Genomic DNA, 20,030 nt, shown 5'->3' on the forward strand with positions numbered 1-20,030 from the left:
TGTGATAGAACACCGGCTATATCTGTCAGACACGTCATTACCATAAGATTTTATTTAATCAACAACATAGAATCATGACGTAGATCGTCATACACTTTGTTATTAACAGTTGTATGGCATCCTGACTTAGCGGTTAAGTGAGTTTTACACGGGCGTGTGTTGTAGCTGACTCCAGCTGCAGCCAGACCTGCTTTAAATACACTTTGAAACCATGACAACACATGTATATCTATATAGTTATCATTGAAAACAATTTAATGACTTATGTTCATCATAACTTGCTGCGTATGGTGAACTGACAACTCCTCTGACGGTCGGATTTCTTAATGCATGTGTGCTATCTTGACAGCGTATGGCTATCTGATAGAACAACGGCTCTCAGTGAGTGACACTCCAGTCCTATCTAATAAGTAACGAGCCGTGGAGAAGAATCGACTGTTTCTGAATGTCACCTCACTATATTGCAGACTTTTGGACATAGCGTTGTCCCATATATGCGACAAGTCAGTCAACACCTCCGCACAATAATTCAGCACAGTGAGTGATAACATTTTTCATCACAATGCTTATGTGTCTCTATACAGCTAGCTTTGCTAACATCACGTCAACGGAGCTTACCTTCTTTGAGCTACTTTTCTAAGTGACGAAAAAAGTTAAACGTTGTTCCCACCGTCTGTGAAAGCGAAGCGCTGCTGAGTTAGCTGTGGCCATCGGATTTCTTACTATTTATGCAGCGCTATTATATTACTGACGATTGGACAAACATTTTCTGCCGCTGAGAGGAAACCACTGCGCGTCCTGGAGCGCCGCGCGCTAGTGAAAGGTGGGGGGGGGAGGGGGAGTAAAAGGTGGGGAGGGGAGGGGGGAGTAACAGAAACACGTGGTTGCTTGGATTTTAATCGGTGCGTTTTGCATCCACTGAAAACAAAGATGTTAACAAAGTGGACAGAATGCTGTACGTTTAGTGATATTTTCACAGTTGCGGTCTTGACTGGTCTTGAAATAAAATGCCGAGTCCTCAGCGCCCGAGACCGAGACAAGACCGAGGCCAAATGCGGTCGAGTCCGAGACGAGACCGAGACCATCAAAAAATGGTCTTAAGACCGGTCTTAAGACCAAGACCAACTTCGAGTACCACAACACTGTGAATGGGATTAGTGAGAAATATGTTTACTACCTGCTTATAAGTAGTTATTTTCAAAAGATCGTTTTAAACTGATGAATGAAACTCATTGTTATTCCAATTCAATGAGATGTACAACTTATTCAGCCTATGACATTTTCTGCTATTTAATTACTTTCACATAGTAAAATTAGAAAAACAGCGTAATCTTTTATGGTTTTATTAATTAATCTGCTTCAGTCTGCTTGTTTGAAGTTCTTTCTCAGTACCCATCCATCCATACATCCTGAGCTAATTCATAACTTTAAATTATGTTTTCTTCTTCTGTCCTCAATGGAAGCATACACTTAGTATACACCAAAGGATTGAACAGTTTTATTGCTGATCCAAGTTTGATCAACATGGATTTTTCTTTCCTCTGTTTTGCTGCATATCTTTTAACCACCAAGCTAACATTTCTGTTGCTTCTCAAACTGTCTTGACCCGTCAGAATAATAACATAGCTCTTAAAGTGCTTTATTTTCCTGTCTGTCTGTGAAATGTTTGTAGTTCATTCCTTGGATCTCTTGAGTTTCCAGGAGAGGGGTCACTATTGCAGCAGTTTGTTTTTATTTTTGCATTTTTTTTGTGGTGCTTGACCTGCTCCTATTAATAGGTTATTGTATTGACATGGTTACATATGATCATTGGTCACTTTGAGGAGGGCTGTTTCTGTGCTGCGACATGAGTGGAAATTATTCATGCAAATCATTGGAAGTGAGGTGGGATTAGCCAGCTTGAAAGTTTGGGAGACTGAACCAGATCTGAAGGAGGAGTTGATGATGTTCAGTGAGTGGGAGAATAGCTGGGACACAGACAACCATTTACAAGTTTTGGTGGCATGTGATGCAGAAAACAGGTGGAGCTTCTTCCGCGTGCCATGAGTTTGGAAATGTCATCAAATATTTATATGAAATAGGTGAATAAAATGGATATTAACTAGATTGCTCACAAACAATCAGTCACAATATGACTCACCAAAGACATTTTTTTTTCTTAAATGAGCAAAAAACAAACAACAACAACAAAATAGTTTCAAGTTTCACCTTTTCAGACAATGTCATTGGCAGTGATAGTGAACAAATATCACTGCAAGAAGTGAAGTCTGGTGATGGTCTTATTATTTCTACTGGTGCTCCGGTAGAGAATGGATTTTTATACTGATTCCAGTATTACTCCACACCATTAGGTGTCACTATTTTTCAACAAGAAGGATGAGTTTGTTTTGTTAGGGTGTATGCAGAAACAATTTGAAATGTTTTCATTGGTGTAACTGTAGGGCCATTACAACTTTAGTTTTTAGTGTTTATACATTGACAGTTCACTTCCTTTATTCAAGGTTTTTTTTTTTTTTGCCTTGCATATATTTTGACCATAGATTTAAGAGACAAATGCTATTATCACTATACTGTTTAAATTAGTTGAAAATTTCAACCATTTAGAAGCTGATGCTCTGTAAATCTAGCCGTTATTCCATAAGAAATGTACATTTCTTATTGTTCTGTTGTTTTATAACTTGCACTGACAAATTATGTGTATATATTCATATATTTTTTACAATATGAATTTTCTTTGGAAAAGCCCTACTCTTCCCATGCATACATAGTATTACTCTCTTCACTTTTGTGGCATTCATTGAAGTCAAATCCCCTTTATATAGTTTTTCTCACTGAGAAACAAAGCTCTAATAAAATTACATTTACATGGAAACCATTAAGAATAAACAAATAAAGAAAAAAAACTTAAAAATAAACATATGGTCCAGAGAAGCACAGCAGATATATCCCTCAGAATATCATTTTATTGTTCATTTACACCAGTTAGTCCTTGGACAAACTGCCTCCAATCAGTCAGTCGATTGTAGGATACATTTATGACCAAAGAACACATTTCACACCGCTACAAACCGACAGAACTGCCATATCGAATGTTAAGATATCTATTTACTGTCATGCTGAGTGTTTTTTTTTGTCAGTAATAATGACTCACTGATTCTGTAACTGTTGCTAATGAGGCTTCTGGCGTAATAATGGCATCTATAGGTCCCAGTGACTAAACGGCATTCAGTAGTGATGTCCGTCTATGATAGGAATCTTGCTTTATAATTTACAGATAGGTAAAACTGAACCTTATTTTGGCCCAGCTTAAAACAAACACACAGGAAATGTAACATGTTCACCCTTGTAGAAAAAAAATCATATGCATTGATATGTTTACCAATCTCAGTAGAACAATTTTACAATTGTATCGTCTATCAGTTGTGCATTATTTGAAGATAGTAAACAGCTATGATCCTAGAGAGATGTTATATTTACAGCTCTGGATATCCTTTTGGTTATGAGTTTTAGCATAGTCAACCTGTACCTAATAGCTTTTATGATTACACAGAATATAAAAAAAAGACCTCCGCAGAGTGACATTTCTGTACATGAATGCATTTTCTTCTTCTTTTTTTTTCTTTTTTTTTTACATAGCTGTAATGGTTCACTTTCATTTTCACATTGTCTCACTCTTTTTCAGACCATATATTATGGCAACACATTTGTGGCTTCACTTTGGCAGTCAGTTTGAGCAGTCTCAGTTGAGGACCCACAGCCTCCTTTGTTCAAACAAGTGACTCGGATGAGCCATTGCATCCCAAGAACCTGCATTTCTGCTATGCCCAAGGATGGGCCGTCTTTTTGCAGCATAGTTCTTTGTGTAGTCTCTTAAAAGTCTGTTGTTAGTGCTTCTGCTACTAACAAATGTTGTACTAGTTTGTTAAATCCCCTTTGTCTTGTCTGGTCTGTAGAAGGCCATTTCACAGTTAAGTCCCAAGCAGCAGTCTCGTTCAGGGGTGGGTTGAGAGAGGCCAGAGGCTCCGACGGGCCAGTAAAGTTAGTTCATCCATTCCAGCCAGATGTTAGACCAGTGGTTCCTAATAATTCTGTTGTGTTTCCACCAAAAGACTTCCCAATATCATTTTACATTGTGCCATATCCCATTATATGATAAATCTCAAGCAGGAGAACCATCTGGGTCGGTCTTATTAGGAAACACTGTGCTAGCCCGAGAACACCAGCCTATTAGGTCATGCAGCTAATAAGGCTATCTCAGCTAGAAAAGTGGCTGTTCTAAGTTTACCATTTTTGCAGCGGTGTTAGACAAAGTTTACAGCAATGAAAGCTGGAAGGACAATGTTGGTGATGGTTGCTTGCAGTATGACACTTTGGAGCCATGTAATACATACACTTAAGCTGGAGCATTTGAGTTAGCTGTATTGGCTGCAACTGTGAGCCTTTTGTTTTAAGGGCCGGCTGGGACAAAGACCTGTACAAGTCGTTGCCCTTCAGCATCCTGTGACAGACACCGAACCTTGGATTTTAAACCAACAAGCCATCTCTAGGAGAGGCCTGGACTTTCCCAGGAGATGCCAGTCAGTGAGGAGAGAAGGGAAAGTATCCAGCCACACTTTGCATTTACCTAATAAAGTTAAGACTTAGCTTTTGACAAGGACAGGCAAAGTTGTAATTAAGTTGATGAAATTTCAGTTGAAGATACTTTTTCACTCTTGTAGTCACTGCAGCCTTGATTCTTAGCTTCCTCTTCCCCAGTCTCTCCCCACAATCATCCTCAGTCTCATCGTCCTCCTTCACAGGCTGTTTTTGTCCGGTAGCTCTGCCTCAGGACTGCGGGGGAAGTAGACAGTGGCTTTGTGCTCCTCATAGCGGTCAATGTGCTTGAGGTGTACCACCATATGCAGGGCATAGGCTAAGACTAGGAGCAGGATCAACGACGTCACCAGACCCATCAGAATAGCTGGCGTTAAGAAAGTAGCACAGTCACTGGCAGACGCAAACTTCTCTGACTGCACGTTGAAGGCCTGAATCTGGAAGAACAAAGAGTAAGGCGGATAGATAAGATTAGGCTGAAGCAAATAGGACAACTGGCTCTTACTGGGCTTACCAAGCACAGACACACTACACAGATGGACAGGTTGAGACAGTTGAGCAGATGGCTAAATAAATAAAACAGACTGACAAACAGCCAACTGACAGATTGACAGCCAACACACTACACATTAAAAGGATACCAGCTCGCTAACGTACAGACACGTGCACCTCTGTAGCTAAAATGGAAAAACAATGAAACCAAAACGGACCATGCAAACACTATTAAACAAGTTGAGACAACAGAGGTTGTGCCCCTTGTGCAACTGTGTACCTGGAAATCAGTGAAAGTTATGTGCCAGTTAGCGGATGTGTCAGTGTGGGAGCTGGGCACTAGCAGGGTGTCATATTTGTGCAGGCTGCTGACGTGCTGGCAATGGTAGGATGAAGTGGCAGGAGCGTAGACCTCACTGGCGTTGAATGTAGCCTCCTGGGTCCAGTTGTACTGGATGTGAACGCTGTCTAGAGTGAACCAGTTTTGACCAGCTGCCTCATAAAAAGTGTTGGACATCTGAAGCCTTTTGAAGGAGAAAGTGTAGTTAGTTATACTTATGTACTTGCAAGCATTCTAATGTGGTTTCAGGAGATTCATAAAAAATCAAACGTGTTTGAATTAAGCGTTGCCTTTTTACCTGATAACTAGACCTCGTAAGTCCTCAACGTCACCAAATCTTAAAGAAAGTCTGTGGGAGATAAAACCAATAGCAGAATATTTAACTCAACTGACACAAAGCATTATATATTTAAAGACATGTCTGCACTGTAGATATTTGAACACAATAAATATTGATCTTGTTTTGCGATGCACCTTTAAATAGAAATTCTTTTGGCACAGTTGTTGCTTTGGGATGGGACTTACGTTGCTTTGTCCTTGGTGCAGATCGAGCCCTTAGTGTCCACAGGTAAGCTGGGGTTGAAGACCCTCTCAGTCAGATCAATGAACGTGTGGTTCCTGTAGCGGATTGCCAACCGTTTTGCCTTAAACAGAATGCAAGGCTTCCCATTGTAAGACACACTAAGCGGCCCATAAGGCCCCATCAGAGACTGCAGCAACTTCCTTTTACTGAGAGACATCCCAGACTGATGCCATTTAAAAGGCTGCAAAGATACAAACAAACAGTATTAATCAATGACAATAAAACCTGTATCCAGCTTAACAACTGTTTGCCATTAGCTTACTATCTTATTGAAGGCAACCCACTATTCTTTTAATTACTTACAGAGACCTGCACATACAGTCCCTTGCAAATGTGTTCCGGTCCCTTGAACTCTTTCATTTTTTCTCATGTTGCAATCACAAATTTCAGTGCATTTAATGGCTATTTTAGGCGACAGATCAACAGATTCACATATTTTTGAAGTGAAAGCCAAAGGATATTTGTTTTTTGGAATAATTAATTGGAACAGATGGTAAAAGTATTACATGTTTATATTCAACCCCATTTATTCTGATACCTCCAAACAATCTCAAGTACAACAAACTCGATTCAGATGTGCCTAGTTAGAAATCTACGTTTAACTAGTGTAAATACTGTTCTGTGAATATCTCAGGTTTTTTTTTTTCTTTTTTTTTTTTTAGAGAATATTAGTAAAAAGCAACCAACATTTTGAAGTCTGACAGTGTTTCCTAAGATGACAGGCCAATGGGCAAACATGGAGGGCTTTAATCCGAGACCCAGACAAGAAGCTCATGGTAACTCTGGAGGAACTGCAACAGTCCTATAAGACTAAAAGCGCAGGAAACTTTGTTGGTTAAAACCAAAATGCCAAGCTGGCAAATTCATCACATTGAATACACCATACCCACAGTAAAGAAGCCTCATGTATTATGCTGTGGAGACTCTTTTCTTCAACAGAGACAGGAAATATGATGGGAGTTGATAGGAAAATACTAGATCTAGCTAAATACTGGGCAATCTCAGTAGAAAACCTAAAGAAGCCTGCAAACGACCAACAATGGAGGAATAAGTCCACCTTCCAGCAGGGCAGTGACGTTACAGCATTATCTAGAACTATTAATGAATAGGTCTAATCCCACATAGTGTGAACCAGATTGGAACATTCCAGGTGCGACGGAGTCCTTTTTGTGTAAATGGTCCAGTCAAAGTCCAGAACCTAAACAATTCTGTAGCAGGACTGTTCACAGGCGTTCTCCGTCCAATCTAGATAAGCATGAGATGTCTTGAACTGCTTAAATCAGGGCATTCTACATCACACATCCTACAATCCTACAACTCCCAACCAGCACTGCCTTAGTTTTATTCATGCTGTGATATTTAATTTGAATGGCCATTTTCAAAGTTTGCCAGCTTGTCTGATCATAAAATGTGAGCCATGTGTAAAGTTCAGTATTCACCCCACCACCTGAATCTTAAATGGAGAAAGAGCAGCATGTGGAAAGCAGGAGTTCTCTAAATTTGCATATGATGGTGTGGCAGAGAAAGCACTGACATTAGTTGGCAGAGACAAACTGCCCCCTTTAGATATTTTTAATCTGTTTGCACAAAGAGTGCATAAGATAGTTACAGAAAATGTAAGGCGAAGTCAAAATGTTTGTGTTGGGATAAAACTGGGTTTTTATGGCTGAAATCACAAGCACAAGCAAACCGAGTTTAAAAAAAACATTGGTGCTTTGAGCAGGACTCACCAATCTATGACATATTTGCCTGCATGCACAAGCAGACGAGGCATACTGTGGAATATTATTGAATTTTTCAGTCACAGGAGTCCTGTGTGTGGGTGGCAAAGATGTTTTACCTCTGGTGAATATGAGACAAACATTATTCCTTCATCCAAGGTCATTCAGTGTGGCTGAGTGAGCATGCTCAGTTTTGCTTGTGTGTTCCAGTGCGTGTGCATGTGTTTGAACAGCAGACGGGGGAGAGGAGAACGCTGAACACTGTTACCTGCAGTATTCTCCTGAGTGGGTTTTCATCTTCAGGCGTCAAAAACACCTCTTCGCTTTCCAGGCCATACTCTCCATCTGTACCTGAAAGTGAAAACAAACAAACGCATGATTGGAGTTAAGATCGCTGGGCAGGTTAAGCTGATTCGAAGTGCTTTATTGGAGAAAGCTGTATGCTTATAAAAGTTGCGATGACTTCATATAGGCAGTGCACACATAAGCACATGCAAGCAAAGAACAAAGAGACCTTCATGCACCTCACTACTCTGGTTCGTATCTATTTCTAGTAGTTTACGTCATCCCTCTGACTCATCACCGGTTTACTTCAGAATAAGTTCAGTGTTTACAAACACCGTTCATTTTGTTCCAGATACATCTTTACCCGTCATGCCTTTCAAGAAGTGTAAAAAAAAAAAAAAAAGATTCTTCGTGCCTTTGTGTCACAATGCGTAAATATAGCTACACACAAGCCAGCATCGCACTGAGGTGTTCGAGTTGCACACAGGCCCCCACTTGAAAACCTGATCAAATTACAAAGTAGCAGAGATTTCTCGGGGTTTAAAAAGCAAATGCTTTCATCAGATCTGTGCAAGTCAGTGTCAAAAGAACCACAGCAGGTTAGACTGAATCAGGTCTTGTGTCAGAATGGATTAGTTACTTACGTGATGTGACTCTTGTTGCTTGATGGGGGTTCTCTTTGCTGTGGAAAAGACAGAAGATACAATGAAGATAAGATGGGGAGTGTTTTTATTTCATTGTTATTTTTGTTTTTCTGGTAAACACATTTTCTGTACGCAATTCTTCCCCACAGTAGGGTTTCCAAAGTGTGGCCCGGTGGCCGTTGGAGGCCTTTGCAATGATTTTGTCAGCTGCAAAGAATATGACAAACATGACCCACCAGCACATGTGATCAGCGCAACTTTAAAAAGCAAAGGTGATGCCAAGACTTTTTATGACAATCTTCTTAAGTGAAAATGTAAAACACAAAATGTTTCTTTTAATAGCCATGTTTTTATATATACTGCTCAAAAAAATAAAGGGAACATTTCACTTTAATTTTGTGTGTAGCTCCAAATCCAGGCCTCCATTGGTTAATAAATTTGATTTCCATTGATGATTTTTGTGTGATTTTGTTGTCAGCACATTCAACTTTGTACAGAACAAAGTATTCAATGAGAATATTTCATTCATTCAGATCTAGGATGTGTTATTTGAGTGTTCCCTTTATTTTTTTGAGCAGTGCACATTAATTTCACAGTAAATAAGACCATAAGCATCCAGTTCATATGTGACAAAACAAAAGATTTGGACACCGCTGGCTTGGTAACAGCCAGTAGTTTAAAAAAAACTAAATAATTATCTTTTATTAACAAAAAATTGTCCATTTATTATTTTGACATCAATTCAAAACTGATTACATATGGCTTTACATACTGATGCAGTGGCAGTAATTGTATTAATGTACGCATAAAGTGCCAGCAAAGTGAATTAAAAATATTTGTGCGCCTGTGTGCTACGTGCTTTATAAAAGGGATGTAGACTTAATGTTAAACCAAAAATAGTTATATAATCTTAAAATCTAATGTGTTCGATGCCGCGAGTCATGTAAAAAACTGCAGGATTACTTGTTCTTCGAAAGAAAATCTTTAAAGATCAGCCTATTTGTTTAGCTTTGTTCAGCCACTAGAGTAAAGAATGGCACATTTAAAATGTGAGGGGATTTGCACTTATAGAGAACTAAAGGATTAATAAACTTTTTAGAGTAAGACTTCTGAAGTGTTGTGACTGCAGACACTGGCTGTACTGACCTACATGCTGCACATGTGACAGAGGACCAGCCATTTCCTTGTTCTTCACATGTTCGCCCCAGCTGTCCAACTCTCTGTCTGAGACTAAACCCCACAAAGCACGGACCTCTTGAGGCTAAGCCTAATCCTTTTTTAAATGTCTAATCACAAACATATTGTGCCAATGGGCTTACTGGGCGGCTCCGACATGGCCAGTTGTGCTTGTTGTGATGGCCACTCTGATGATCTGACAAGGTGGTCTGTCCTGGCCTGGCCTTTGTGATCATCTGGGCTTGTTCTCTAATCGCCGTACAACAGCCAGTAATAATGAGCTTGTAGGAGGTAAACCTTAATACCTGTGGGACTGGGAATAACAATTACTTTGAGTCACCAGACATCACTTCCATCTGTTACTGTTGGTTTCTACCAAAATTGTAAGTGAAACTGCAGCAAAAAAAAAATAAAAAAGAAATGAATTCAAACATCTTGCATTTGCTGCCTTCAAGTAAATCTTGTTTGAAAGGCCTGAGTACACTAAACAGTCAAGAGCTGCTTATACTGTCACTAAAAGCTGTTCACATATTTCTCTCCCTCATGTACTAAGGCTTTGATTTAAATATTAAAATTAGCAAATTGTTTTGTAGATGTACCTGGAAGTCACAGCTTTACAGTGGTCTGCCAGGGATGTCAGATATCCTCCCACATGGTGCAATATCTACCTGGGCAATAATGTGCAGTTCGGTGCCAGGATTAGTCGTGAGGACACGCCTCGTCCATTGGATCCCAAAAGTGGAGAGACATTTGCCCTGACCAAGGTGAAGGGATTAAATCATGATGTCAGAAGCTACAGCAGTCTGGATAGTTCAAGTGCATCGGTCCTGACCTCTGAAAGTGCTAATGACTGTAGGAAGGTTCAGGAAATGTAGAGCTTGTCTGGGTTCAGCTTAAAGTTCTTTGACCGAAATGCGACATTAAATGTATTTATATATTACAATTTTATCCATTCTGAAAGTTTAGATCATTTAACGTCTTTGTGGTGCTTTGTGTAAAAACTAGAAGGATCAAATTCAAAAAGTAAAACAAGCTGATGGAATGCACCACATACAGTACGTTAAAACTATTTTTAAAAATTTTAATTTAAACTTCTGGAGTCAATAGTTTGTAGGCCCACCATCCAGCGCAATGAAGACTGCAAGTCTTTTGCAGCATCTATGCACATCTAAACCGTCGACTTATTCTTTGCAAAATTGCCTAAGCTCAATCAGCTCTGGACATCAATTTTTAGGTCTCGCACAACGCCTGGGTATGTATTGATTTAATCCATTCTTTTGCAGCTCTGTATGTGTTTAGTGTCAATGCCCTGCTAGAAAATGAACATCTGCCTCAGGCTCAGGTCTGGCAGACTCAGACAGATTTTATTCCAGATTCACTCCATATCTAGCTTCTCATAAACCTGTTCCTTGCTCCTGCTGAACAAAAGTATTTGCACAGCATGTTGCTCCCACCACCGTCTTCCAGCGTGGGGATGGTGTGTTTACGGTAAAGCCCACTGTTCATTTTCCAATACAGTAACCATTTTGCATGTGCGCCAGAAGTTTTATTTTGATACATATGAGAAGATGCTTGTTGTCCCACATGGCTTAAGTGAAACTTAAATTCAACTTTTTACGACTTCATGTAAGCATTGGCTTCATTCTTTGCTCTTTGTGCTTTTTTAAACAGGTTATATTTATCAAGCTGCGATGGCCCTCCTGGCTTCTTCTCTGAATAGCCCAGTTGTGCTGTTTTGATCTTAATTTGAAATGATGAACTGGACATTGTTATGTGAGATGTTCAACGCTTGTGAATGTTGTCTTAAAGGCTGAGCTTGATTGAAACATTTCCGCATCTTCTCCCTGAGCTTTCAGGACTTTACTGTATTGCTCTATCATATAAATGCTAATAAAATACACAGAAGTTTGTGCTTGCAATGTGGAATGATAAGACGTGAACAAGTTCAATTGGTATGAATACTAGTGCAAACTCAGAATTCTTCTCTATTGCATGCCACAAAGCTGTGGAACAATCAAGTTGCTCAGTGGAGGAAATCAAAGCGATCGGAATAAAGCCTAAGCCCATTGGAACAGGTAATGTTAGTCGCACGGTGACGTCTGAAGAATGAGAACCAGTCCGTGACCAAGTGGAAGATGCCGTGTTGTCAGTTGCCACGAATAAGCTCTTCAGCCTACATTCCAACGTGCATCTGCCAACTCCAGCGTCAGCATCATGATTGGCTAAATCCAGTGGGATGTGTGTGTGCGTGTGTGTGGGTGTGTATGCGTGTCTGCCTGTGTGCAGGTTTGGGGAAACATGCTATCCCGCCTGCGTGTTGGTACCTTTCTAAGGAATGTCTGCCGGTGCCATTCTCCGAGTAACAATATAACAGTTTATTTATGTAATAAATGCAAATATTTATATTTTCCACTGGTGAATGCTGGGTAAGCATGGGTCTTTAAAAGAGCTGCCAAGTCCATGAAACCTTTGGCAGCAGGCCCTTGTGTCTGAAACCTCAGCAGCATAGCGGCTAACTTGGACGCTGCGCACTTATTGCCTGCATTGATATTTGAGACGTCAATGATCTCAGGGCTGCAGAGAGGCTTGACACCCCCCACCTCCCCCACCACCACCACATTCACCCACCGTCCACACCGCTGACATGACTCCTAGATTTAATGTGATTGTTGAGCTAAAATAATCACTCCTGTGCACCTATGTGGTCTCAGCTGGTTGGCAGGAGCCTCAGGACTGTGAGAATGCAAGAGCTATGCGAAGCCCAGCCGTTTTGCTCTTGTTCCAGTTTTTGCAGGGTCAGCAACCACGGGCTGTTGTGGGCCCCCCATCATTGGTTCAGTTTGTCACACAGCGGCTGGGTGCTGAGCAGGCCCTTTACATAATCAAAGCCAAGCCAGAGCCACTCCTTGGCTCATCTCCCTGCTGCCACACACATCCATAAGTATGTGTGCACACAACTGAGGAGCAAACATGCCCCTCAGTTGCACGATATCCACAATACTAGCAGCAGAATGACTTTTAACTTGTATTATCACAAATTTTAGAAAAGTGCTGGGTTTTAAATATTAATGACAGGGCTTCTTTTGGCTTCACAATCAATACAATTTCACTGAATGTCCTTCTTCGAGCAGACGGATAGCTGATCTCTTGCTCTTTCTTCTTGTTGTGCACCGTTGAGCAGAAAAAAGGGCTCTTAAAACTTATAAACAACTGCTATCTACATCTGTAACAGTGCTTAGCCATTGAACTCGTCCCCCGTCCTGCATCTTACAGCTAGAGAATATTGCCGAGGACACTTATGGGTTTTGATAAGGGTAATAAGGCTCATCCTAGAGGTTAGTCTGAAAATACAACTTTTCTTAAAATCTGTCAGTTGCACTCTAAGCATGCTTTTGCATTAAAGTAGTGTTTCTCAGTTCTGGACCTGAGGGAGCAAAAGCCCCGCATATTTTTGATTTGTCTTTGTACCAGAACACCTGATTCAAATAATCGCATGACCTCCTCTGCAGCCATCAAGTGCTGAGGAAACCTGTTAATCAACCACTTATTCATCTCAGGTGTGTGGCAGAAGGGAAACACCTAGAACATGCAGGGCAGTGGTTGCTGAGGATACACACTTTATTTGATTCAGAACTTGAGTAAAAGGCTGTGTTACTTTTTTTATTTTATTTATTTTTTGTTGCTAGATTTAGACTGACTTTTGCATTTACCTTTTGTTTAAATCCAGTAATGTCACTATAATGTCCGCTGAATAAAATTAACTTGATTTGAGGTTTTTAATGTTGTTTCTATTGGTATTTGTACTGTTGTTCTCATATTTCCTTTTAGCTTCCCTTCATGAAATTTAAAACCCATCTTAAATATTTCATTTTTTGTGCCGTTGAAGAGCAGGGAGCTCATATTTAGCATCAGTTGTGAGTAATAAATGTGTAAATTAAATATCAGAAGAAATGTAGTTGGTCTAAAAAATGCCTTACAAAAACTCCTCTTAATCCCCCACTCTGCAGGTGCTGTTTTATAAATAGACTTGTTAGCGGAGATTAAGATTTAGGTGTTCGCTGAGATGCCAGTCAGACCTTTGCTGCCAGTTTCAGTGTAGCTTTGATTGCAGTTTCAAATTAGACCTAATGTTAAGCACTTGACTCGTAAATCTTTCTACACCTTGGATGTAAAGCAGATAAAGTTAAGGGACCTGCTCTTGCGGCTTTAATTTTTGACTGTATGCATATATGTTAAGAAGTAGAAATTTTTTTAAATGAGTAAGATTTACAAACCTGTCAGTGCGAGATATGCATGCTTCAGTAAGAATGTGATTAAATATGACTAGAAAAAGCTTGTTGTCTTTTAAACTTTAAATCCTTTTCAGATTAATGATTGCTGATCAATCGTCTCAACAAAACAATGACCTTTCTTCAGTACCTTTATAGAGGCCAGTCTGTCAGAGATCAGACTCTATACTTGTGATCACATCTGCATTGAATCATAGCATTTCCCAAGAGTATTTAGTCTTAAAAGATAGTATTTTTTTATCAGTTGACTGTACAAACAGAGCTAAAATTAACCGCTGGTTGTTTTACCCTTTAATCTTTCTTTAAATAGAGATCAATAAACAATCTGTCACCTTGAACTCCATAGGTTTCCCTTTAATCTGTGTCTATGTTTAAAAGGACTTAACAGTTTTAAGATGCATTTAAGCACTTGTTGACTATGCAATGTGTTGGTCAAAACAGTTGCCAGATATGCTTTGACACACATGCAGATTTATCGTAAAGAGCCGAGGTAGAGCAGGTGTGGCAGTAAGGTAGCCTCCTTGGTACAATTTTGATGAAGTGACACCAAAAAGGCCTTCCATTTAAAAAACATTTAAAATTAAACAGATGTCTTTATGACTGATGTCTATTGATGTCTTATGGTGGTTTAAGGTTGGTTGACAATTGTTCAAATATTTTATTCCTTAAATACGAGATGCCAAAAAGACCTTCTTCAACTGTGGCTCACATAGTCAACTCAGAGTGTTGCAGCAATCTCAATAAGTAGGTCACACTTAAGTGACATGAATGGTTTTTGAAGTGTAAGAGGACATATTGAATCAACTTTGTTACTGAAAATCAAGTTAGCAACATTAATGGCTGGTGTTGGCTTATTGTTTTTATGGGGTTTTTTGTTTCTTTTATTGCTCTCCTACTTTGTTTGTTGAGCCTGTGCATGGTCACTGCCTAAATGTGTGAACAAGTCGCTTACGATATTACAGCTTAGTATCCTTTAATCTGTAGCCACATTTTGACCTTGTTCGTCTTCTTTCAGAACATACTCAGATAAAGTTGTTTTATAACCATTGTGAATGTCACATGTTTGAAGTTGTTTTGTTTCCCTATTTCTTCAAACTTTCTAGAGTAAAATATTGCTTTTATCTCCCAGGTTTAGACAAGACTGAGCACTGCATTATCATCTTGAAAGCACGTCAACAATGCTGTTCATTTACATTGCTAACATTGCGACAACAGACCTTTATAATTCAGCTAATAAAGGTTGATGAATAACAACATTTTATAGTGAACATTTTCGAGAGTTTTAGGAAGCTAAAATATCGTCTATGATCAAATTCTAGTACCACAAGAAAAACTACTACAGGAAATTTGCCTGTTTCTTTCAGCTGCAATCCCTGGTGTCTTCTAAGCCTTTCATCAGTAAGCCTCTAACTCATGTTTTCCTAACACGTATTCAGCTCCCTCCAAGGCATCTCATATTTAAGGAATAAAATATTGCCATTATATAACACCGTCTTTGAGTGAGTCAGAGCTGATATTGGAGTGCTGACCTGTGACTGTTAGCTGTTATGTTAAAGAGTTACGCACAAAGTTTGATAACGGGACATAGGCTCCAAGTCCCAGGAGAAATTATCACATTTTTTTTCTCTCTCTCTCTCTCTTTCTGATAAACTGTGGTAAAAAGTTGTAAAAGCGGTCAGTCGGGATTTAATAAAACCTTAATTAACGTGGAATAAAACCATATCCATGATAGCATGGAAATTGATTGTCATTACTGGTGACCTGGAATTGCAAAAAAAAAAAAAAAAGTGTTGAAGATTTAATTGTGCAATAAATGAGAGCAGGGGAGGCAGCTTGTTTTGGGTTAGAAGCAGAGGACTGTGAGAGCTGTCATGCATGGCATGATTTCAAGAGCCTTTCATGGCTTTGGCACAGTTTGATGGCTCTTTGCTGCGTTGTCTATGTAAGCAAGCAGGAGAGCAGTGCTAAAGGCCCTGAATGTCTTGTGACAGTCCTGTGAGCCCTGCATTTTGGGTCTAGATCAGACTTCCAAGGCGACAAACCAGAATTCCTTCCCGATGGCTGCATTGTTAAGCACACCCCCAAAAGATGCATCGTCTCCGTTATCCTCCATCAGCCTCTTTCTTCACTGTTCCCATCTCTAGGTTTTAAGACCCGCTGCCCAAGCTGTCTTGCCAGACCAGCATTACTGTACAGAGACAACAGCCCCATCTGTGATTGATGAGCACCGTCTGATGCGGTCCCATACACTGAAACAAACAAAGCCTTGAAGCCTATAGCGTTCTCCGACACATACCAACACAGCTTGAATGATTGAATTCACAATCCGAGATGCGTAACTAAGGAAGGTGAGGGTGGCACAAAGCCCTCTTAGAGAAGACGCACACATCAGCATCCCAGCATCCCTGCGTGCATCTCCAGTACCCCTCCCCCCCATATCCCCCCTTCCCCCCCATACCCCTCCACTGCTTCACAGCCGTAGAGAGCGAGGATGGACTCACCTTCTGTCCAGGATCAGAGGCACTTCGTCATAGATGAGTCCCGGCTGGAATTCTTCCTCAGTGAAGGTTAGCCCAGGCCGGCTGAGGGCAGACAGCAAGGCGAGGGAGCAGATGAGGAGCGCGTGTGCAGCCATCGAGACAATGAGAGGAGACTGCTGCTGGACGAGCACCGCTTCATAATCTGCTCTCCTAGCAGAGCCTGAATCCCAGCTCCTCAGACAAGCAGCCGCCGCAGCCAATCAGTAGCCCTTGCACAAGCCGACGAGCGTGCGTCACAGCGCCCCTCACTGCATCCATCCCTCCTCCACCCCTCCGCTTCTTCTCCCTTTCTCACCCTGCTCCCTCCTGTGTTATCCTCTCAGTCTGCTCAACCTCCCACATCCTTTTCCAGTGCTGCTCTGCCCTCCTCTTTCATACACACATAGCTGCAGGCGAGCCCCAAGTGTGGACAGCGGATCGTTCGTTTTCATTAAAAACCCTCGTCATACCTGAGCTTCCAACAAACAAAAGCCCTGCTTGGGAAGGCTTACAGACATGCACCTCCAAGCAAAAAAAAAAAACAAACAAAAAACACAAACATTCGAACAGGCTCGTGCAAGCGCTTACTGGAAAAATCACCTGGTAATGTCAAGGTCAGGTTTAGTGAGAGCCGGATGAGATGAGTGGATGTTGACATGTCTTTAGGTGGCCGCAGGAGGAAAAAAGGAAGAAAGAAACCCAGAGCAATGACTGCATGACCTAGATCTCCCGTGCGCTGCCACCGTGGCAAAATAATTCACTTGATGTGTTGTTGTGAGCACTGAAGGGGCCTGCGGCTGAGGAAATTATCCACTGAGGCAAATATGGATGACAGAAGCAGCTGAGCAGCCGTAGGATAGGGAGACAAAAAGGGTCCAATCCTGATGGGTGATCCCATTTTCTGCTCATTATTCAGTCTGCCCCGAGATCTTGATGTTAACCTCTCATTTCTCTTGTTTCCAGATCCGATGACGTGTGGATTTTCAAAAGAGACAGTTCAGTGTGGTTATATAACTAAATGTTGCAGCCTACTGGCACGGTAGATTTATCAGAATGATCCGTTTCAGTGAAATCTGCTAAAATAGCAACACACAGCATAGCAGTATTATTTCTCCTGAGTTTTCTTTTTGTCAACATGACATTTATTTCAACGTTCAATACTATTTCTGACTTACTGAAACAAAGCAACATGTTTGCACTGAGAGGAAAAGGAATATTTGGTTTGGTTTTACTTACCAGTCATATCAAGCCTTTTTAGTTGTACTAGATTTTACTTGGGGATATTAGATTAAAGAGGATTGAAGTCAAAAGGCCATGTCACTGGATTTTTTTTATTTTATTTTATTTGAAAACGCTGCACCTGTTTCCTTCCCTTTGTGTTGTTGGTATTTCAGACAAATTCTCATAAAAATAATGTACATTTGTCAATGTCATATGAATACAAATCCATTGCTGCAGGGATTTTTAGAGTGTAATTTCTGAAAGAATCTGAATGGATTTGTAAAAATCACAATAAAACTATGACCTACAGAGACTTTCTATGACAGCAGTCTTTGGATTTGGATCTTTGAAGTTGGAGGCCATGATTACCAATAATAAAAAAAGAACTAAAACAGGTGAACTGCTTAAGTTGGCACAGTGAAACAAATCCTCTACCAACATGAACTAAAAGGCCACTCAGATGAGGAAGAAGTCATTCTTCTAAACCACAACATGAGCTACATTGCAGTTTGCAAATGCTCTCACAAAGACTTTTTTTTTATTTAATTTTTTTTTAGTCATGTGGTCTGATAAAACTAAAATAGTTTTGTGGGAACATTTTTTAAGGAAGCAAACAAGAAAACTGACAGATTGGTTTTACACTTTAGATATTTCATTTGAGTTCCTGAAGTAAAAAAGCACACACACACACACACGCACCTACACACACATGCACACACACACAAAAACACAGTTTATAGTAATTAAAACCACTGCAATGTTGTATATGTGGAATTTGGTTGAATTCTTGTGGGAGCCTGAATATGATTAAGGTTCATGTTTTGTTGAGGGAATGTTGTGTTTGTGCTGAGGCTAAACTATAGCCTATAGGAAAGAGGTCAGCCACATGTTTTAGGCCATATGGGTGACTAAAGGCTGCCTCAGCCCTCCACCATATGCTAGTCTACCCCAGTCACTTCAGCATACCAGTGTACCAGTCTATGGAGAAGTAAGTGCAAACTTGGCTGTCGCTGCTGTCATCACAGCCTCACAGAAAACACACAGATGCGATGACCTCAAAAGATATTTTGACTCTGTAAAGACTCATAACATCAGATTACGCAATCACTTTGAATAGTAAAGGTTTTACATAACAGGAACTGTTTTTTTTATTATTATTATTTCTTGTGCTGTATTTTTATCAGGCCAGTGATAATTGTGTATTGCAGCATACATACTGGTAAACAATTTTCTAATGTTTACGTTCCTTCTTCACCAGCGTGCTCAGAGAGTTTCTTTCAACAGAAAAAAAAAACAGCCTCATGATGTACATGATCTCTGAAAGACTGGTATTAGCAACATAATGATCTGCCATGGGTTTTTTTAAGAGTCGTCTACTTTCCTAATATTTTTATAGATATATGTATAGCAGCTTTCTGGATCTACTGCATCTCTCTGCTTGACTTAGCCAGACATGTGAAGCCACTGCTGCAATAATCAATTTGACTAAAGATAAACACATGGATGAGTTTCTCTAGATCTTGTTAGAACATTGGTCCTTGAATTGTAAAACTGTTTTCAGGTGCTAGAAGACTGACTCTGGATTTGTCTTCATGTGTCTCAGAAGGTTTAGGTCTAGGTCCATGATTACACCCAGATTTCAGGCCTGATCACTAGTTTTTAGCTGTAATAACTGAAGCTGAGTGACCATAGATAATTCCTATCTGGGTCCAGATAACTTTAGTTTGGTTTTTGTTCAGCTGGAGAAACTTAAGGCACATCCACACAATGATTTGGTCTCAGCATCTGTTCAGAGCGTGGCTGGTCTCGGAATCACCTGGTGGCATTATAATGCGGAGCTGTGTAATATCGGCATAGTTACTGTAACTAACATTAATACTTGCTTTAATCTGAGCTAGTGGAGCATATAGATATTAACTAGAAAATACGAGGCGCCATTCCATGCTCATATCCCCAGCTGCTGCTGGTCAAGTTCAGGATTCAGAAAAAAAAAATCATTTGGTCATAAAAACAATAGAAATGTTGACTTCATCTTACACTGCTGACCTGGTAATGTTCCCCACAGTCTTCTGACCCTGGTGCTCTTTGACCAAGACTGAAACCACGTGTGAGGTAAAACTTCAGGTCTAAAGTTATGGAACAATCTGACTGAAAAGTATGATAGTTG

At 40.2% G+C, this 20,030-nt stretch overlaps 1 protein-coding gene across 1 annotated transcript; it reads right to left on the reverse strand.

Annotated features, from left to right (window-relative positions):
• Positions 1-2,930: 2,930 nt before the first annotated feature.
• Positions 2,931-18,819, reverse strand: atp6ap1lb (ATPase H+ transporting accessory protein 1 like b). Its single transcript, XM_015009965.2, has 7 exons — positions 16,625-18,819; positions 8,659-8,696; positions 7,998-8,080; positions 5,951-6,189; positions 5,724-5,774; positions 5,366-5,609; positions 2,931-5,030 (listed from the first exon to the last, which is right to left on the reverse strand). The coding sequence occupies exons 1-7, from the start codon at positions 16,756-16,758 to the stop codon at positions 4,794-4,796; spliced, it is 1,026 nt and encodes a 341-aa protein (XP_014865451.1). The 5' UTR covers positions 16,759-18,819; the 3' UTR covers positions 2,931-4,793.
• Between the last annotated feature and the right edge of the window lie 1,211 nt (positions 18,820-20,030).

The sequence above is a fragment of the Poecilia mexicana genome, unplaced genomic scaffold (genome assembly GCF_051168715.1).
Source record: "Poecilia mexicana isolate PSO_F unplaced genomic scaffold, ASM5116871v1 scaffold_7, whole genome shotgun sequence".
NCBI classification, from domain to species: Eukaryota; Metazoa; Chordata; class Actinopteri; order Cyprinodontiformes; family Poeciliidae; genus Poecilia; species Poecilia mexicana.

Coding starts and splice junctions, on each gene's coding strand:
- atp6ap1lb (XM_015009965.2), bottom strand. CDS start 16,758: ATGGCTGCACACGCGCTCCTCATCTGCTCCCTCGCCTTGCTGTCTGCC. Junction 8,081..8,658: donor AGCAACAAGAGTCACATCAC/GTAAGTAACTAA, acceptor TTTCACTTTCAG/GTACAGATGGAGAGTATGGC. Junction 6,190..7,997: donor CACTCAGGAGAATACTGCAG/GTAACAGTGTTC, acceptor GTATCTTTGCAG/CCTTTTAAATGGCATCAGTC.